Source organism: Puma concolor, chromosome A2 (assembly GCF_028749965.1).
Source record: "Puma concolor isolate L17-30 chromosome A2, mPumCon1.1.hap2, whole genome shotgun sequence".
Taxonomy (NCBI): Eukaryota; Metazoa; Chordata; class Mammalia; order Carnivora; family Felidae; genus Puma; species Puma concolor.
Window position 1 is genome coordinate 122,157,156 of NC_141668.1, and position 22,734 is coordinate 122,179,889.

The window sequence follows — 22,734 nt, forward strand, 5'->3', positions numbered from 1 at the left end:
TCATATCAAGTAGGTGAGAAAAGGAGGAGTTCACTCTATCTTCAGATCCTTTCATATACCTCCATGATGCTCAGGTACAATGAAAGTATGTAGAAGAGGTGAGAAGGAATTACTGAGATGTCTTTTCCAGTGTCTATTCCTTCATGCAGCAAAACTACTCTGTCATCATCTATTTCCAGTCCCACATCAACAATGACAGTCTATTATTGCCTGGCAGAAACCCATCCTTTGCAATCAGCTTGATATGCATCTGAGAACTGCCTGAACAAGGAAAGAGTAGTTTTCTCAACAAATATGCACCGACTTTACAACTCAAAGAGCAGTATGCTGACTCCTGGTCAGTTACTACAGGACTTGGGACCAGAACCAGAAGTTCTTGGCTCAAAAGCCACAGCATTTTCTGCAATAGTTTCCATGTTGTGTGGGAGAACATTTTACATCACAGTAATTCAAGACTCATATTTTTTTTCAAAGCAATGCTATTTTTCTTATACCATTTAAAATTTAAAATACCATTAGATAATTTTCTTTTGGGTTTTTAATATGACTCTCTTTTCCTAAAATGTCATTCATTACCCCAGTTAGGTAAACCTTATCTGCTAACTCCTAAGTACTCTGAGGCTTAGCGAAGCATCTACCTTCTTCCAGAGTCCTCCCTTTCAGCATGCCCCAACAAGGCTCTTTTCATGGCTCTACTTACGTATTTCTAACCTTAGAAAGCAAGGATTATTATTTTTGTTTTGTGCTTTTTACTACTATAATTATTTATAACTATTATCCGACACAGTATCTGACAGAAAGAAAATACTCAGACATGCACTGGATGAATGTAAGGTGAATCAGCAGATTTTTTATGTCAGATCTTTCCTTCTATAAAGTCAGTTTATTATAACAGGTTAATAACAAGTTTAGAAAGCCAAAATTGGAAAAACTTCTAACAGTTTCACGGTACCAACTACAGCCATGAAATCATCATCTCTTCCATTATTAATAATTTTTAAATTCAATGTGGATTTATTGAACGTAATATATATTGGACATTATCTGAGCATAGAGTGTTGAAAGACAAATACAACATAATGCCTATCCTCAATACACTTATAATGGGAGAGGATAATTAGACAGATTACAGTAACACACAACCAATTCCATGACAGAGTTATACCAAAGCTGTTACAGAACTCACAGAAGAGAGTTCTACTCACTCTCAATTATATTAATGAAGGTAAAAGCCAAACAACTGAGGTAAAGCCTGTCTAGATCAAGTAGAAAATAAATTATAAATTTTAATTATTATTACTGAAATTATGCTAGACAACCCACAGAATCAGTGGGAGGCCAGGGAGTCAAAGACAGAAAATGAGCCTAAACAAAGGATGACTGAGCTGTTAGGAAAAAGCCAAAAAAGGTGTCACAGAACTAAGTTAGCTGGGGCACTGTTGCCACTACTCATGGAATGAGGAGTTGGAGATTATACTACTGCTGCCCATTCATGCTGGACACCCCCTCCCCTCCCAGAAACATGGGTAACACTGCTGTTGTTGCAAAAAACATGGGTTTTTCCATTGCTCCTGCTTCTTTGTGCCCCAACTCTTGATTCATCTATGGTGGGCATATCTGATTAGCCAAGACTGGGTTACATGGCTGTGCCTTGCCTTCAGGAGAGGCTGGGAAGATGAATACCTGACCCTTTTATCTCTATAGCAGTATGCAGGCTTGTTTTCTCCTCAAGACTTGTGCAGATGGGCATTCTCTATGAATTTATTCAGGGAGGTAGACTTAAAATGGAGTGCTGTTAAAATAGACAAATGTATACACAGCAATCAAAAATAGGATCATGAAGGAAGATTAAGTCAGGGATAGCTTTTCCCAAGGTGTTAAGTTAAAAAAAAAAAAACAAATTGGAGTTATCTGGCAGCCCAAGCAGAAGCATAGCATTTGCAATGGAACAGAGCCTCCTGATAGTCACAGAAGGTTGATCGTGTGGCAGGTAGAGAGAGTACATATGGAGGCTTGTATGGGAATACAAGTAGGCAAGGATAGTATGGGAATGAGACTGGTGATTAAAGCAGACACTAGATTAGAAAGAAGCTATATGCCATGCTAGATCTTTTACTTAACCCTCTGGGGAAAGAGAGGCAACAGACAATAATGAAATGGCTTTCTTAGTATTTTAGAAAAATTATCATTATAGCTGAATGAATACTATTGGAGGGGCTAATCTGGAGGCATGGATAGCTGTGGCTATGAATGAAGGTGAATCAAATGTGGCCCAGAACTAAATGGTAATGATGATGTGGCTAAGGGGTCACCTCTAAGATGTGCTAATAAATGGAGTATGAGTTAAAATTTAAAATATTGTGGGGCGCCTGGGTGGCTCAGTCGGTTAAGCGTCCGACTTCAGCTCAGGTCACGATCTCACGGTCTGTGGGATCGAGCCCTGCGTCGGCTCTGGGCTGATGGCTCAGAGCCTGGAGCCTGCTTCCGATTCTGTGTCTCCCTCTCTCTCCGCCCCTCCCCCGTTCATGCTCTGTCTCTCTCTGTCTCAAAAATAAACGTTAAAAAATTTTTTTAAATGTTGTGCTAACCACAGAAAATCCAAAAAATAAAATAAAAAAATATAAAGTCTCTTCTTCAGGAATTTACAGTTCAGTTTTAAGGACAACTGAAGATAAATGATACCATGAGAGTCCTTGTGATTTTGTATTTTGAAATTTAGACTTTGAATGTTTAATGCCTGTATTTAAACTAGGACCACTGAACACTTCATTCAGGAAATACTGTAACTACATATAAAAATCCCTTTAAGTTTTCTATAGTCACCATGGCATAGACAGAGACAGGCATACAGAAGAAAGAAGGAAGAAGGAAGAAGGAAGAAGGAAGAAGGAAGAAGAAAGAATGAAGAAGGAAGAAGGAAAGGAAAGGAAAGTTTATCCTGAAATTCACCTTAGATGGAGGCATTGGGAATTACAGACTGTTGCATCATACTGCTTTAAGTTTTGTGGGGGGATCATAAGAGAGAAGAATGTAGTGTGACCCACAAGACACAAAATTATATATCATGAAATTCTTTTATGTCATAAGTGCTTCTTCTACAGGCTTTGTTTTTCTAAAGGGCAAAGGAAGAAATGCAATTCCTCCTTCCTTCTCTCCTTCCCTTAAATGTTTACTAAATGCCTTTTATATGTCAAATACTGCAGTAGATGATAGGGGTGTAAGGCAAAAATCATTGACCTCATAGAGGTTATGGGAGGATGGGGAAGACTGACAATTCATACACAACGAAGGAGAATGTTGCATTTCAGAAGACAGAGAGCACAGAATCCTGTAATAAGCAACTAGTTCTGAGATCTTAAAAGACTAAGGGCTGTATAAAAGTTATTAATTGTCAATTAAGTCTCACCTAATTATTCTAGAAAATTATTCTAGGAAAAATATTCTAGGCTAAAATAAAGTATTAAATAAAAATAAATTCTACAGTTTATCTGAATAAGAATGGTAATTACTTTATAAGACAAATTGAAATATCTGTTTAATTAAGTGATTGGCATGAAATACCCAAAGGATAGTTCAACTGTTATTTCAGGTTTTGAAAAGTTGACATATATCATGATACCATGGCAGTAGCAAATCATTACTATTTGTGTCATACTGTGAAGGAATGGTCATTCGGGATTCTCCTGAAAATTGTCTCACAAAGTCTAAGAATCACATGTGGTGTCCTTACTCTCATAATCCTTGAACTGAATTTGCTTCAAAAATCTGGAATATACTAATGGTGTAAATACTCTCATAAGTATTTACTTTTACCGTCACTTAGAGGCATCTGTATCTCTACTTTAGGCTATTTAGGTTATTACATCAACCTGAACTTTAAAGTGGATTGAGAGTGAACTGTCTCATTCCTTGTGATATTAAGCAATAAATTGCTTTCATTGCTGTTACATGTGCATTCATTCAAACACACAGGGCAATTTGTGCAAGTATAACTATTCTACAAAAATTTCATCATCTGAGAAAATCATGTTACGGTCCTCTCTGAAAGTTGAACAAGGAGCCGCATCCATGCATGTTTCAATTTCCCACAACTACATGAGAGGAGAATTACTGAGATTTTCCTTGACAGCATAGAGAAGATATATGCCTAGGTTTCCATGTTCCAAACAAATTACTTGGCCTCCTGTTGAAGGATGGCTTCTTTCTTCAAACATCATTGTCTTCACTTGTGCTACCAGAGTATGGCAAAGGAGAGCTCACCCATGTTCTTGACTATGGGCATGGTAGGTACACCTCAGGTGGTAGTTCTACAAGTAGCCTCTGCTTCAGGACTTAAATCTAAAGTAAATTTTGGAACTAAAGTATTCTGAAAGGGTGAAACTCTTAAAGACATTTATAAAAGAGAAGAAGCATAATCTTCAAGGTCAAATGGTTATGAATGGGAGTAACCCCTTCAAGCCTGCTAGCGGTACATAGAAACATCCCTCACTCTCATCCCTCTCTCTCTCTCTGTCACACACACACACACACACACACACACACACACACACACATATTACATACATAGGACAATTTGAACAGTTAACTTCTTTTTCTTAATGATTCTCAAGCATTTTTTAAAGTTTATTTATTTATTTTGAGAGAGACAGAGACAGCATGAGTGGAGGAGGAGCAGAGAGAGAGGGAGAGGGAGAGAGGGAGAGAGAGGGAGAGAGAGAATCCCAAGCAGACTCTAGGCTGTCAGCTTGGAGTCCAATGCAGTGCTCAAAGTCACGAAATCAAAAGATTGTGACCCGAGCCAAAACCAAGAGTTGGACACTTAAGTGACTCTGCCACGCAGGCGCCCCTTCTTCTTGTGCTTCTTATATAATGAAAGCATATTATCAAAAATAGCAACTCACTATTATATATATATATGTAACTTATATCATATTATATAATTATATATATAACATATATATATAACCTTATAGCTATAACTAAAGGCAAAAGTCATCTATCACTTGCATTATTTTCAAATTTTTATAACTCAAATAACTCTACTAATTTATAGAGAACTGGTGTGATGCATTAATAATAATCTGGTGCTGTTGGGTGTTACGTGATTCCCTATATATGATGTTATTTACTTTACTAACCTGATGAATCAGGTACTAACTGCATTCTCTACATGAGGAATCAGAGACCTGAAAAGTTAAATCATATATCAAAAGTTTTACAGCATGAAAGTAATAGCATCTGTTAACTCAAACCTACATGTTCCTGACACCACAGTGCTTGCTTATCTCTGTGCCATGCCACCCCTCCTACACATGCACGTGGACCTGTATCTTTGAGGACCAGGTTCCACAGTCATCAGACAAGAGAAAAAGTAGACATTTAAAATTACCCTTGGGGTGCCTGGGTGGCTCAATAAGTTAAGCTTCCGACTCTTGATTTTGGCTCAAATCACAATCTCATGATTCGTGAGACTGAGATTCTCTCCCTCCCTCTCTCTTTGCCCCTCCCCTGCTCACTTGTGCGTGCGCTCTCTCTCTCTCAAACTAAATAAACTTAAAAATATTAAAATTACCCTTAAAATTCCCTAAGCATGTATACTTTCAAGAAGTTCCAATAAAGGAAATTTTTCTGCTCCTTTTTATGGTTCTGAATTAGAATATATTGGTGTTTCTTTGAATATCAGAGGAGGCAGTTGGATTACTGTAGAGATAGTGGCATATGAATATGTATCTCTATCTACTGAAGTCACATTTGGGGTAGCAAGATGCTCATATTACGAGGCCACATAAGTGAACACAGCTGAAGAAGCAATGGAATCATGTTTCCCCACTCAAGTTTTCTCTAAGCAATGTATACATTGGTGAGTAAAGGTACTACATGCCACTTAAATTGCAATTCTTCCCCCTTCTCTGTTTTTTTTTTCTTTAGGGGTGGGGCAGGGGTGTCTGTTAAGCACATGAGTGAATTCACTTAAATTAATTGCACAAATCAACGGTTTTGATTAAGTTTACTGTAAGTACATAATGAATATTATAATACTTATAGGAAGAAAACTAATCTGCAAGACATTACCTAAACCCTCAGTGTTTTCTTGCAATTCTGCAGCTGGCTTTTTAGTTACTCTCATCCCCAATTCAAAGGCTCTCCGATTGAAGGATCTCATCTGAAATGGCTGCTGAGGATACAATCTTTATTTCTGAGCTGGGTTATTTCAATGTATGTTTAGCTAAAGTTATGAGCTGGGAGTTGATACCATATTATCATAAAGGCTTTTCCTTTTTGCAGTGTCATTATACAGCAGACTCTGATATTATATCTTAAGTTTTCACCAAGTGACACTAGGAATAAACAACCATATGAAATTCACCACTGACCTGTCTAGAAAATATAGCTCTTTATAAAAGATCCAGAGCAAAAATTTGTCTTGTTCCTGTCCCTTACCGGACAATCAACATGATTTTGACCTTATGAACACTGTAAATTTTGTAACAAAATGAGTAGTGCTCTTTGCTTTGTCCAGCACAAAAGATCAGCATTAAATTTGAGACCCACTTGCAGCAATAACGTAGAATAAGACGGTATCTGAACTTTATCTCTGAGTTTCATCTTACTATTTTACCCATATTTTCTCTTTAACTTGTCTTGTCTATTGGCTTTTACACTCATATTTTAGTTATTGCTCTAAATTGGCTTCTAGCATTTGGGTCAAAGCAGAAGTCAAAGAAACAAAGAAAGAAATAAAAATACAATTATCAAAACTGATTAGGTATTTCTTTGGAAATGCACGAAGTCAATTATTAATGACTCCTACAAATCATGGCATGCATGATACAAGAACACAGGATTTCTTTCCTAATCAGAAAATTTCTAAATGAATTATATTAAGTACGTTTCCCTTGGAAACACAGCAGCTGGGACAGCAGTAGTGAATGAGACGGACATGATCCCCTAGTAGAGTCTAGGGGGCAAGATAGAAAACATCACCACCAACAAATTATACTACCATGTAACAAGTGCTGTGGGAAAAGACACTAGAAATACAAGGTCAAGCAAATAGAACCAAGGCAATTTGGGGAATGTTTATATTAACCTAGAAATGGCATTTAGGATGAGACCTATGAACGATCAAAAGTTATCTAGTCAAAGGTACTAAGACTAAGAATATTTCAGTCAGAAGGAAAAGTAATGCTTCCAGTGAATTATTCAAATTAGAGCTAATGATAATGTACTGACTTAAAATCATGGGATTTACACAAGCTCTGGCCTCCTTTCAGTAGCCATGTGCAGATACATGCCAATGCTTTACATTTCTGGGTATATCTGTAGTCTGAGTCAAATATTCAAAACCATGTCTTCAGGATTTATGACATCTTTCCTTATGAAAAGGACCTCTGTTTCTATCACCTTGTTTGTTTGTTTGCTTTTATGATTAGTTAACTACTCCAGTCAATAACAATTTAGATTAGATGAAATACTCACAACCAAATGGAGGACCTAACATTAGCATTAAGAACTTACAGGAACATCAACGCATGTGTTTTTTTAAATATATGTTTACTACATCCAATATTTCCATTAGGGGAAGTCTAAATATTTATTGCCAGAATTTCTACATGAAAGAATTTTATCTCATTTTTCAAAATCTGCCCAATGAAAACCAGCTGGCCAAACAGCTGAACCCTTTACTTCCATTTTGAGATAAATAAACATAAAAGAATCTACTACAAGCACTACTTAATTGAACCATTTTTCTCAAAATAATCTAAAGTTCCAAAGATTATTTGTCTAAACACAGGCTATAGCCTAGATAATTTATTTAACTTTATTTTGGACAAGTAATTCAGAGCTATCACTGTCATTTCTCTTCAAAGCAAAGGGCCACCATGACCAGGGTCTCATAATTCTAAATAATTCTATGCATTTTGGAGAGGGGCAGAGAGGAAGGGTATGTGTGGAGAGGCACATTTAGCAATACTGTCTTAGTCTTCTGTATGCAGGCTGCAATCCACACTGTTATTCATTACACAGAAATAAGATACCAAATTTAGTGCACAGCATCTTTTCTCCACTTCTGCTACTAATACTTTCAAGTACTTCAGTTTCACACTTTTGAAAATATTCTCTTCAAAAATGGCAAAGTGTTATAAATGAAGTCTTTACAAATTCACTTAACAGGCAGTAGGGAATGTGAGAGTAGGGCTATGGTGATTATGTACAGTGTGTGTTTAGTAAAGATTGAGAAGAACACTACAAGCCACAGGTATGTGAAGAGGGTCATCTTGACCATTGCAATCTCTTCCTACCTGCCTCTTTGGAAATCTGCGTGAAGGATTCCACACCTTTCTCTCCGTAACTTCCTTCAGATGCAAGGGTAGACACATAATTCCATCCTAGGGCCTTTACAATGTCCACCATAGCCTGAGCTTGGAAGGAGTCAGGTGGGACCACACGAGAGAAGAAGTCGTAGCGCCTGTCATCACTTAACTCAGGTGCCGTTGATGCGTAACTGATCTGGGGGATCTGGAAAGAAAAGAAAGCACCACATGAGAGAGCACACCACCCAGATGTGAGAGATTTATTTATACTTATGACCACTGACTCACAATACAGGGCTTGCTCAACGTCCAAAGACGTTGCACCCGGTAACTGTAAACCACCTAAATGCAACCAATCACCTTCTGACAGCACAAAAGGCGGTACTTTTGTGCTTTGGCCTTTTGTTTCCTCCTCTGTAGAAGAGGGAATGAGGATGGCATGGAAATCACAGGAGTCATGGTAGTTAGGAAAACAACTTTGTAAACATTCTCACAAACATTCAGAATCATGCTTTGCTTCTTATAAACTATTAGAAACCATCATCACCACCACAACAGAAACACAATCACCTAACTGGAGTTTGCATAGGATCGGTGTAGTTGACAAAGCCCATGAATATTGGTAGATGTCATCAGATGTCTAACGTTGAGTACCAATCACCTGTGAGGAAATGTCTAAGCAAGCTGCATGCATTATTTCATGGACTCTTCAAAAAATGTTATAAAGTAGCTAAATAACACCCTTAGAACCAGGCTGGAGGCTCTCTGCCACAAGGCCTTTACATCAGTGGTCCCTGCACTTTGGAGGGCCTTCTTTAAAGTTCTCTAAGCTCCTCTTTGGGTGATGGTAGAGGGTTGGCATTCCTGCCTGCATGGAGCCTGCATGGGGGTCTGATTCCCATTTTTCCCACTTAAAGAATCCTCTGGCCCTCTACCTTACACAGGATTAACCAGATGCCCCAAGGAGCTCCAGAACTTATAAGGATCATCCTAGGGCCCCATAGCAGGGACCGAGTTCCAGGAGGGTAGCCTAACATGCAGATTGCTCCCCATACCTGGTATAGTATTTTTTCTTAGGATTACATGAGATAAGGCTACCTAAGTAGGCCTGACACTCTGATTTTAGTTCAGTCAAATTACGTATAAATAAAGAGGCCCTGTAAAAAAATGTTTGCTTGGGATTCCAAATACCCAAGGGGAAGCCCTGAAATAACAATCAGTTAGGACCCTGTCCTAACCTCAGGACCTCTCACTAATGACCATTACAAGCTCTGTCCCCTCATTCTTCTAACACTAGCATGCAATAGGCTAACACTAGCATGCATTAGTCCACCTATAAAAATGAGCAACTTCACAAAATTCTGCCTGCATTCTCTCCAAGGACTCACCCTTGCTTTATCATAAGCATTTCTCAAGTATCTAAAGGCCAGTTTTGATCTTTCTTCAAGCCAAGCCCAATAGTCAACTCTGCTCCAAAGATGCCAAAGCTACACTCAAGGTGATTGTTTGAGCCCTCAAAAAATTATACTCAATATTAATCTATTCCTAAACCAAACAGTGTTGTTTAAAGCTGGTTACCACCTCTGAAAGCTCATTCCTCTACCAATTTTCCTAGGTCTGCATTACTGTTAAGTCATATGGCCTTGGCAGTAGATGACCCACCATGCAGTCCACCCTTGATGTACTTTTTCTTCATGACCATTGGGGGCACTGTCACTGATCCAAAGCCTCAAATCAGTGTGAGAAAGCCTCAGTCTCCAGATGAGGAGCAACATCCTGAGACAGGGGTAGTGAGGTACAGTGGAAATAAAATGGGCTTTAGTATTGACAAGATCTAGAATCAAAGCCTGATGTTTCTTTTCATGAGTGTTTACCTTGGTGAAGTTAGTTTACTTCTTAATGAGCTATCATTAATAAAAGTTTGTTTTGAGGGATAAGAATAATGATTATACATTGCTTAGCATGATGACTGGGACAGACTGGTTGATTAATACATGGGGGCAATGATAATTCAAACAGAGAATGGCGTGTTTCCTAAGTTAACACATTCCCCTCATTTGACTTCCCAAGTTCTCTGTGACACATTATCACATTCCCCTCATTGTCCTAAGGGAAGGACATAGTTTTACACATTCCTATCATTATCACTTTAGAAATGATCTCTGCTATTTACCTAACTCTTTCTTACTGCCAGCTATGTTCTATAAGTTTATATGCATGAACGTATCAAACCATCAGTAAATATTCTATACTATTATTACCTCATTTTACATAAGAGGAAATTGAAACTTGGAAGTAGAATAATATGACCTTGTGTTAAGTCACAAAGTCGTAAGACAGAGCAGCACCCACACCTGGGAGTGCCTCTGTGTGAACTTGTGAACTCTTAACTACCATACTTTGCTGAATCGCTGGTAAAACATTTTAATAAGAAGAATAAGACAAAGAAGGGAAGTAGATTACTAGAGTTCAGGACAATTTCTGTCCACAGAACTGACTACAGAGCCACTGAAAGTTTTTTAGTGATCATTCTTAGACTGTTATTCAAACATTTTATGTAAACGTCTTGTTGAAGCTTATACAAATATCTCAGTAGAATGAGCTCCCTATGTTTCATTTATAGTCCCAAGCTTACAAATTGTAGGTAGGAAAACATCAACTGAATAAGAACTCTAGGCAGAAAAAAAGGAAATAGATTAAGGAATGGACAAAGAGAGAGGGAGAGAGGTGGGGGTTGGGAGAGAGAGACTTTTTCATATAAGAAATAAAAAGGAAAGAAGCCAAGCATGTCAATTCATTTCCATCAGTTTCAACTTGTGAAAATGTAAAAGCTTCGTGCTGTTGCACAGATGTCTTTCCTGCCAAAATCCCTTTCTACCTTTGAAACAGCGCTAATGAAGATACATCCAGTCCTCTACTTGAATTTGCATTTATGTAGCTGCTGTAAAATACCAGAATTATGGAGCACTCCCAATGCTAGTGCATTTTCTAACCTGTGCCCAAATTCAGTAATGAAAATCCTGGTGAAACAGATTGCTTCCCTCACTACCTGCACCCATTGAAAGTGGTCACTATATGTGGTCTAGTTCTTCATAATAAATAAGATGCTCCCAAGTTAAGACTCATATAGTCCTTTAGGATCATGCAAACATTTTATATACAGTGTACTTATTTCTACATTATGCATATGCTAGAATAAGGAATGAAAGAACAAATGGGTTTCATTTCTGTGATAAAAATATAGCTGCATAAGGACATGCCTCCTCAAAGTAAGAGATGAAGGACTGCAAGAATTTATGTAACCTATGAAATATGATCTATGCATTTATTTAAGTATTATGTTGTATATTTACTTATTTTCAAAAGAATGTTTAAGCACACAAAGTAATTATTTTGAAGTATGTGTTATAACTGGTACCTACAACTGGCCAAATTTTATTAGTCGTCTTCAGTTATTGACGTTCACACTCTCCTTGATACCTTAGCGCTACTTTTTTTTTCTGTTACTGAAACCCTCCCCTCTTGCCAATCTCCTACGGAAAGGCAGAATTGATCTCTTGATGAAGAAAATTTAGTGTAGTGACACTTTGGCTATAGAAAGTAGGTATTTCATCTCTTGTTGAAACTTCCTTTCTCTGATTAAAAAGAACATGGGGGGGGTCACCTGGGTGGCCCTGTTGGTTAAGCATCTGACTCTTGATTTCAGCTCAGGTCATGATCTCATAGTTTCTGAGTTCAAGCCCCACATCTGGCTCCAAGTGAGAGAACAGAGCCCGCTGGGGATTCTCTCCCTCTCTCTCTCTCTTTGCCCCTTCCCTGTTTGCATGAGTGCTCTCTCTCTCTCTCAGAATAAACTTTAAAAAAGCCTCTAAAAAAAAAACAAAACTAAAGCACTTTTCATCTGAATCAGATGACTAAATTTTCATCTTATTTTATTATTCTCTGCTCTTCATAAAAACCTATCACACAAACATGGTTTTCACTAATGATGAGTCCAAAATAGGAATGAAAACATCTACAATCCATTGTAGTTGTTTAGAATGAGTTTGTGCTTTTTCTTAGAAAACAAAAAGAAGAAATAACTTTAATACCTTCATCCCTGTTAACAATTTGTCTCTCATTTTTGTGTGTGCATTTGGGTACGGATATACATATTACTAACTATAAAAATGTGGGTCTTAATCTCTTCTTCCCTCCCCCTGACCCTTTCATTTGTCTTTCTCTCTCTTTTTCATTGTAGAATATTCTGCTCATCTAAACCTAACATTCATTGTTAAATTTTAAAACACTTACTAAGTTTTTGCTATTAGAAGAAAAAAGAATCTTCAAAGCTAATTCGATTCTCTGTAGATATCCCTGAATATTTTGTTAGAATATTGTTCAAGCCCCTACCCCCACCAATGTGACAGAAATATTTAGGGAAATACGTTTAAATATTTCCCTATATTGAAATTATTTGGAATCATTATAGATGGTAGAGCAGCAGTCTATACTTATGGCAAAGACTATCTCTTGTCACATCTTAACTTTTTTTAAGTTTATTTAGTGTGTGTGTGTGTGTGTGTGAGAGAGACAGAGAGAGAGAGAGAGACAGAGACAGACAGAGACAGAGAGAGAGAGAACCAAGTAAGCTCCACGCTGTCAAAACAGAGCCCAATGCAGGGCTTGATCTCATAAACCATGAGATCTTGACCAGAGCTGAAATCAAGAGTTGGACATTTAACCAACTGAGCCATCTGGGTACCCCACAGCTTAAATCCTTAAATATCCTTGGATCACCAGGGTGTATTCTCTACTTATTCCATTTTTCTATCTTCCAAGTCTTAGGACAGTGTTTTACTATTTTAGTTCTTATAATCTTAGAGTGTTTAAGGCTATATTAGTTGGAATGTATCCTCTCTTCATAACTGTTCTTTTATAAATTACCATGGGCAATCACACTGTTTAGTTTTCCAGCTGAAATTTTAGCATATTTTTTTCAAGTTTATAATAAAGTTCCATTAAGATTTTGATGAGAATTGCATTATATTTATAAATTAATGTGGGAAGAATTGATATATTTATAATATTTTATTTTCCCTTATGGGAAAATAGCTATTTTCATCCATTTTGTTGTTCATTCTTTTCTATTAGTAAAACTTTATGACTGTCTCCATGTAGGCCTTGCACACTGTTAACTTTATTTCTAGATAATTAATATTAACTTTATTTCTAGATATTTGCTATTTTTATTGCATTATGAATGATATAACATTTTCATTTTGTTTTCTATTTATTGCTGGTATATAGGAATCTATTAATTTTGCATATTTACTTTGTGACTTACACCCTTGTTAAAATTCTTATTAGTTTTAATAGCTTTCGGTTTATTTTCTTGGGATTTTCAGGTAAGGAACTCATATTATAAAAATTCATTTAGTTTTATTTTTTAATTACATCAGCTAGAATATCCAGGAAAACAGAAATGATAGAGGTGAAAATAGATTTCCTTGTTCACATTTATCCACAGTGAGTGTTTAAAGTCAACTAGAATTTATTATTATTTCTCATCTTGAAAAATGTATAGTCAAAGGAAGAATTAAGATTATCAGTTAAAATCTTATTTTGACAACATACAGTCTTCAGCTAGAACTCATAGTACTTACTATACATGTCTCCAAATAGTTGAAAAAATATACTTCTCCACCAAGTCTTTTTTTTTTTTTTTTTTTTTAATAAAATCAAGGGGCACCTGGGTGGCTCAGTCGGTTGAGCATCTGACTTTGACTCAGGTCATGATCTCACAGTTCATAAGTTCAAGCCCTACATCAGGCTCTGGGCTGACAGCTCAGAGCCTGGAGCCTGCCTCAAATTCTGTGTCTCCCTCCCTTTATGCCCCTCCCCCATTTGCATTCTGTGTGTGTGTGTATGTCTCTCTCTCTCTCTCTCAGAAATAAATGTTAAAAAATTTAAAAAAGAGAAAAATCTCGTTTCTACAATTATTTCTCCCAAGGTATGAATCAAAGTGACAATAATCACAAGATGGAAATTTGTTTCAAGTAATCAAGTTTTTGAATAGTTCTCACACCAGAAAGTAGCCATTTCAAAGTTATGTAGAAGCCAATCTGGACCCTTTTTAAACATTGAAAAGCAAACGAATAAAAACAGCAATAAACCCATCATTCTTCAATTATCAGATGCGACATTTCCCAAACCTATATCTTACTCTTAAAACAGAAAAAGGGAACAACACCAACCAAACAAAAATCCCAATTTACTGAGTTCTTAATTTAACTTTTAAAATATATATGAACATTTAAGATCCTAAGAATTCCTATAAATCTAAGAGAATTAAGGTCAGAGGAAAACTCATTTCAAGAATTTTGGGGGTGCTTGGGAGCCTCAGTCAGTTGAGCATCTGAATCTTAATTTTGACTCAGGGCATGGTCCCAGGGTAGGGAGACTGAGCCCTGCACTGGGCTCTGCATTGAGCATGGAACCTGCTTAAGATTCTCTCTCTGTCTCCCTGTGACACTCCTCCCCACGCACTTGCTCTCTCTCAAAAAAAAAAAAAAAAAAAAAAAAAAAAAAAAAGACATTTAAATATAACTTACATTCTCTGCACTTCTAAAAACATTCAAGTTTTTAATACTTGTACCCCACAATACAAGTGATTGTGGTAATGGATTTGTTTGGTGGACAGAAAAAATAATCAAGTTAATTTACATCCAGTTCTTGGAACACAGCAATCACTAGGAGATGCACAGGGCTCTCTCCTAATCTTCAATATTCACCCTAGAAAGCAGGAGTTCATAGCAAGGTCAATGAGGAGTTCTGAAATGCTGTGGTTTCCTTTGGAAACAAGTGTCACAACTTTCTGGGTACACTGTTAGTTATCTGTGTCATTATCTGTTTATCCTGCTCACCTTTCCTGGAGAGTACTTACCCTCACAAAGAGCAAAGACTTTGTTCATTTTATCACCACTGGACAGCACTGTGAATGAGTAAGCCAGCCAACGAATGAATAGAATAACGCTAAGAGAACAGAATCCCTCATCTACCTGGATGGGTGGCAAGAGAGACTCACAGTTTATGGGAGTTATCCCTGCCCTTGTCGGACCTGTGACTGACTGGCAGCTTTAAGCATGGAAGCAAACAACTTCTTTCACCCTTTTTATTTATCCTTGGCCCATGAGTCCTTAGGAGTACCTTCCTCATCACTGGAATGTAGGTAAAGGTAAAGGTATCTAGGGAGTCATTTCAACTGTTCATTCTGTTTTTTCTCTTAGGCCTGAGACTTGACAATTCAAGACACCTCCAGGAAGCAGCCAGAGTTCAGTCTAACTCTGCAAAACATACTTAAATTTATCATTTTAAACAGGGTCATTCTGTCCTGCTGTCTCCTTAGCTTTTCTCCCTTATACAACCAGGCTTGGATGTCAGACGCAAGAAGCAATTAGTGTTTGGCATCCCAGGTCCTTGGTTCCAGTTAAATGCTTTTACTTTATGTTAACATTGCCATTATCAAATCAAAACAGGAGGAAAAAGAAGGAATATATTAAACAAAGCTAGAGAAAATAATTCCATGTCATTTCTAATAGAAAATCAAATGAGTGTGTGATGCACTTTTGCTTTCCAAGTGTTGACAAGATTGAACTCTACTAAATTTAATTTTATCCCATAATTACTACAAAGTCAAACACTTCTAGGCAAAGGGATCTCTTGGGCTTGGAAACAGCACTCCTCTAAGCATCATCATAGTGTCAACGTCTGTCAAAATAACTGAAGACCAAAGTCCAGATTTGGAAGTGATTACATTAATATTTTTAAAATCCAAATGGTCACCGCTACTCCAACACAAACTCGATTCTCTTCAAAATACATTCCTCAACATTTATAAAATGAAGGAACCACTTCACTTTTTTAGAAAAAAGGAAGGACCTGAAATTGATTTGGTGCATTTTGAGCTTCCTCTTCTTTATATTCTAAGGACAGTGCCTGTGACAAGGTCAGTCACCTGGGAACTTCTTAGTTTTGTAAAAGTGAATAAGGTTTACAGTTCCATGTTCCTGGGAAATCTGCATAGCTAGGGAAGGCAATACAAAATGTACTAATGCTTATTCTAGAGGGCAGTTTCCACAAAAATTGTAAAAGGCAATTTTTGAAAGTATCATGTGCAATTAAGATAATGCTTCAGTGTACCTGTTGAGATATTAATGAACTCCCAGTGGGGCATTATTAAGTTCACAGTTAGCAGCAATTTCACTCTTAGTTCTTATTAAGCTTTATTGATATGGATCCCCCAAAAGGGAAAATGAATGAATAACCCTTTCAGGTTCATTCTTTGAAGCATCATTCTCCTCACTTCATACTTACCTCTTCTCTCAATAATATCTCAGTACATATTTGGATGGTTGGGCTTTAATATGGGTTTTTGGTAGTATTTATTTCTTTCAAAGCACTTAGTAATGATTAATAACTCCCAATCTATCTACAATCTGGAGTTTCACTCAACTTTAAATTGTTCATGACAGAGATTATCATTAAGTATTGCAATTTTTTTCTTTCATCTTTCATTTCTTTAACTTCATAACATCTTCAACATTTTGTGAGTGGTAAAAACCATCTTCTTGAGAGCCAAGAGTTTTACGTGTGGACTGCCAATCAAATTTGTATAATACATGTGTAAAAAGGTTTATGTGTTATTGATTTTATTGCTATTGCTTTATTAAATCTCTCTATATACTGGACTTTTAGATGTGTGCTTCTTTACATATATAACCTCATGGATTTCTGCAACAACGTGTAACAGGTAAAAATGTTACTGTCATGAATATTCTGTTTTGCCTTCCTCATCTCCAAGTTTCTAGAGTTGATGTAAATATAACTGTAATTCAGAGTCCAGATGTTGGCACATGTGGCCAAACAGAACACAGGATTTCTGTAGCCACAAAGGTGACTCAAGGAAAAGGACATGACCTCACCAGCCCAATGTGAATAAATTAGATGCAGTATCAATGCAAAATGGGGCAACCTAGTATCTTACACATCCCACAGGTAGCAAATGTTAGGAATGGTTAGGAAATGTCCTTAGAACTTCTCTATGTCACTTACAGCTTGTTGATCCACATTTCTCATGAACCATAAAAAGTCAAGAGAAAGCTGGGACTTTTTAGATGATTAATAGCAGCCAAAACAGTGATAGCACAAGTTACTGCTAGACAAGTTAGACAAGCTCTCCAGGGTTATATCTCTATCCATAAAATGGGGTTAATCATATAAGCCCAACCTACATCACAGGGTAAAGGTGAAATACCTACAAAACAATATTTTTACATGTCATACTGGCATACAATGCTGTTTTGTCTGGTTCTATTTGCTTAAATAAGCATCCTACTTAAAAATGTGTCTGGGGATATATGTGTATGTAGCATATAGCTCCCGGAGAACTTCTGTTGATTGGAGAAGTATCTCCACCCATATCTCCATAGCATTCAGTGACAAAGTACAATGGAAACCTCCCTGCTACTCCGACATGGCACCACAAAAATCATCGGCATATACTTTATTAGAGAAATAGAAGAAAACAGGGAGGGGGGTGATTTTTATAATCTTTCATGGTCCTTCCTGATCCTACACATCCATGAGTTATCTCTGGCAAGTATTTCTACAACCATATATGAATAAAAAAATAAAAAGTAACCACAGTAAGTGTTTAACATTTTTCATATTTATTAGATTTGATCCTAGGTCTCTTTTAAGGCCATAAGGGCCAGAGTCTCATGCCTAGAGTTTGGTTTACCAAACACTAAAGGCTGACTTTTGAGGTATTCCGCTAGCAACATAAATGTCAAATCGCTATAGATCAGGGCTCCCAGACCTTGCTACTATTGATATCTGGGTTCAGATAAGCCTTTGTGGTGGTAAGGAGATGAACTCTCCTGTTCTGTGTAGGATGGTTAGTAGCATCCCTGACCTCTGTCATTAGGTGCCAGGATGTGCCAGTAGCACATCCTGAGGTTGTCACAGTCAAAAGTGAATGCAGACAATGCAAGATATCCCTGTCTGTATGTGGGGTTGGGGAGTGGGGGTGGGGGGTGGAGAGTGCAAAATTGCTTTGGCTCAACCAGTGGAGGATTATCTGTGGAAAAGACCAGTTGGAGTCATCATACTGTGGTCACAAAATAAAAATGAAGAGATATTTTTAATGTCTTGTAAACTCAGCTTTGCATGTTTTCTCTTCTACTTGCCAATCTGTTCCAATTATCAAAGCTGTGTGTGTTTCCCAGTCACCTTCAATTATCTGGTTTCTCAATAGAATGCACAGATACAAGCTACTACAATGCAAAGTCCTTTACATGGGCACAGCCAGGAACTTCTTGTGTTTTTTTTGTTTGTTGTTGTTTTTTTGGTTTTTTAATTTTTTAACGTTCATTTATTTTTGAAACAGAGAGAGACAGAGCATGAATGGGGGAGGGTCAGAGAGAAAGGGAGACACAGAATCTGAAACAGGCTCCAGGCTCTGAGCTATCAGCACAGAGCCTGACGCAGGGCTTGAACTCACAAACCGCGAGATCATGACCTGAGCCGAAGTCGGATGCTTAACCGACTGAGCCACCCAGGCGCCCCAACCAGGAACTTCTTAAAGTGGAGAAGAAAATAAAATGAAATCTGAATTTATTTTCTGAGAACCATTGCCACCTTTATAATGGGCTATATTCCAATAATCTTGATTATTCAGGATGCTTGAAAATGGAGTATTACAGGGGTACCTGGTAGCTCAGTCCGGTAAGTATCCAACTTTGGCTCAGGTCATGATCTCATGATTGGTGGGTTCAAGGCCCCAGTCTGGGCTCTGTGCTGACAGCTCAGGGCCTGGAGCCTGCTTTAGATTCAGTGTTTCCCACTCTCTCTGCCCCTCCCCTGCTTGTGTCTCTCTCAAAAATAAATAGTAAACATTAAAAATTAAAAAAAAAGAAAATGGAGTATTACAGTTAATTAAATATTGTAGTGAACTATGTGTCATATGAATTCCAGTTCTCAGAAAGTCAGGGCACAATAAAGTGCACTAAACAGAAATGCTACTGAACATGATACAATCTTTGCTGAAGGATTCAGAAGCCCCTTTCAGGGTATGGCAGGACTGTAGGTACATTAATTCTCATTGTAGAAGACTACAGATGTAGATGTTCCAGAAGATGAAGTTAAATCTGGGCTGATCCTCTGATTCCCTGAAAGAGGCTTACTTGAAAAAAATTCCTTATTTACTTTTTATTCCCTTCTACAGGGAGGGAAAACTATGTTCTTTATTTTAGCTTCTATATGGCTCATGTTCTGAGTAAACAAGCATTAGCAACTGTTTATTAATGCAGATGGGATGATTTGTAAGATTCCCATGTAATAAATACATAGTATTTAATTCAGGTATTACAATTCTATGCCAGTACTATAGGACCAGATTTTTTTTTTAAGTTTGTTAATTTAGGAACTGTAGATATAAGAATTAGATAGACCAGTTTTAGGGGTGTGATGATCTAATACATAAAGAAATCTGCATTCATTTTAGTTTTATATGATTATTATTCCCCAGAAACCACTTTGGTGGGGAAAACTGGTTTGAATGAAATACTGAAAGGTCACTGAGGAGAATACAACTATTTAATTTGTAAATTTAAAGGAGATATGACTAAGATGTGTTGTTTAAGCTAACTGGAAGACAGGAGGCAGATATCCCCCCAGGAAAGGAGCAAGAGAAAGCCTTTCCTGGGGGTGGGGGAAATGGTGAAAACACTGTGTAGAGTAACTAAAACATGGGGTGCTTTCGAAGAAAGCAGGGGAATATGTATGGCTGGAGGGTAGAATCCATAGTTCCACTTGCTTTAGAGCTGGAGAAAGGATAGGGCTAAGTGATAAAATAAAACTAATACCTATCTAAAAGTATTTTGTTTCTTTTATTATAACAATAACACTTCAACACTAATAAAATATACAGAACCTATTAACACCCATTACTGCACTCTCAGAAGAACAGTAAGGTGACACAAAAGGAGAAATCGCCGGGAGCCTTGATGACTCAGTTGGCTAAGCATCCCACTTCGACTCAGGTCATGATCTCGTGGTTCATGGGTTCAAGCCCCATGTTGGGCTCTGTGCTGACAGCTCAGATCCTTGAGCCTGCTTTGGATTCTGTGTCTCCCTCTCTTTCTTCTCCTCCCCTGCTCACTCACTCACTCTCTCTCTCTCTCTCTCAAAAATAAGTAAACGTTAACAAAAAAAAAAAAAAAAAAAAAGGAGAAATCTCAAGAATTACTAAGTCCCAAGTACCCGCAGTGTAATAACTTAGAGGCTCCTTCACGCAACAATGATTCAGTTACAGAAAGTGTCACTGATTGTTCAACAAGGTCTCCATGACAAGTTTTTTGTCCTTTCATCTGGCATCTGAAGTGGGCTATTCCCTGTTGTTACAGGAAATAAGGAATTTGGTCACTTTGTTAAAAGGTACCTCGCCTGCATATAATCTCAAGGGTTGGTAGAAGCAGCAAAGCTAAGCATTTGTCTATTTTTTTTTCTTTCCAGTCCTTCCTAGTTGCTGGATGGGCATGAAGAATAGAAAAGGGAAAACTATGGTAAAGATTTTGGAAGGGTAAAGTCTCCCAGCCAGAGGTCCAAATGTTGGTGAAGTTCATCCAGGGTTAATAGATCTTAATATAATTCTTGTAAATGCACTCATGTCTTTCATGGACTCAGACATCTCCATCTAGAAAGATAATTAGTGCACCCCTCACTATTTTAGCTTCTGTCTTGACAAAGCCTATTTCTTGGTCAAGCATATGTATGCTACAATACCTTCTGTAAAATTTCCAAGATATTTTTCAGGCTAAAGTAGCCTGATAAGTTCTGTTCACGGCATGTTGTTGGAAATATTGATTTGTTCTAGAATTTGCCATTTTTAATATTCCTTACCTATATCCTGCAACTTCTGCTATCATATCACCTGCCACCATATCATCATCCAATTACCATGATTGCATATTTCTGACATGTAATTATATTTTAGGTTGACTGCTTCCTGTGGAGATTGAGAGGGAGAGAGAATATCATCAATGGTAGAACCACAGCTGGATTTTAATGAGACTGTTTTAGGAAAGATTTTGAGATGGAGCTGATAATGCCCTCTGTGATGCATAGATTCTTATTAGGTGCAAATCTTGGCTGGACGTATCATGTGTTCTCCCTAATCTTGTACTTTAGTTGCCAGGTTGCAAATGGCCAACGATATGATGCTACTGCTAATGGAGTCAGATCTCTACTAAAAAAAAAAAAAAGAAAAAAAATACCCAGAGAGGGAATGTAATTTATACAGTCACATTGTCACAATGTTAGTGAGGAATTGTTAAGTTCACATCTTTTGACTAGTTCCTACAGTGATGTTTCAAAAATCCATACTGTCCTACGTGTTCAGTCCCACTGCATATTACATTTCAAAATGAGGAAGACTGATTTTGGCTTTTATGTGATGCCAATTATGAACTGGTTTGGTTTCAAAAATAGAAAACTCAAAATAACAGTTACTCAAAAATATGTTTCTTTGTCATACAATATAAGTTGATATATAAACAGTCCAGAGCTGGCATGACAGTCCCACTGTCACCAGGGAACCAGGGCCTTTTTATTTCTCTGCTCTAACATCCTAGAATGTCAATTCCATCATTAAGACCATTTATGATTCCAAATGCTATCAAAGCTCCAGCAATGATAGATTCACTTCAGGCAGCAATATGGGAGATATGGAAAAAGACAAGGGGGCACATTTTCCAGTTGGATAAAGTCCTTTTTTTTTCAATGTTTATTTATTTTTGAGAGAGAGCCTAAGTAGAGGGGTTGGGGGGAGGGACAGAGGATCTGAAGTAGGCTCCAGGCTCTGAACTGTTAGCACAGAGCCCAATGCAAGGTTTGAACCCACGAACCGCAAGATCATGACCTGAGCCAAAGTCCGACGCTCAACCAACTGAGCCACCCAGGCACCCCTTGGATGAAATCCTTCTAAGGCACCTTCCCAGGCTTGCATAGAACACTTCCACCTATATGCCATTGTCCAAAATAGTCTCATAGTCATATCTAGTTGCAAGAAAAGATTTTTTTTTAATATTGTCCTTTAGCCATGTGCACTGTCATCCCAAATAATACTGAAGTTTATTACTAAGGAAGAAGAATGAATATAGACAGAGTGGCCATTACCTAACACAATCTTGAAGGATGGATGAGTCAGCCATCTGCATTTCTAGGCAAGGGGACTAGTAATTAGATACATTTGACAATTTATGTATGACTAAATCAATTTCCAAAACGATTATATACAAGACAAAGAAGACAAAATAATAATCAATAATCGCCTGCTAGGATATTAACCATATATTGATCACAGGTGATAAATCATGGT

The 22,734-nt window shown here is 37.5% G+C and overlaps 1 protein-coding gene across 7 annotated transcripts in view; it reads right to left on the reverse strand.

Moving 5' to 3' along the window:
• The window catches only part of GRM7 (glutamate metabotropic receptor 7), a 900,471-nt gene that overhangs the window by 598,565 nt on the left and 279,172 nt on the right, over positions 1 to 22,734 (reverse strand). For all 7 annotated transcript variants that reach the window (XR_015248268.1, XM_086697538.1, XM_086697536.1 and 4 more), the window contains exon 2: positions 8,304 to 8,520. Coding sequence is in view for 6 of the 7 variants with exons in the window: in XM_086697538.1 (XP_086553664.1) it covers positions 8,304 to 8,520 (217 nt within the window). In the remaining variant the exon portion in view is untranslated. The remainder of the gene's footprint in view (positions 1 to 8,303; positions 8,521 to 22,734) is intronic.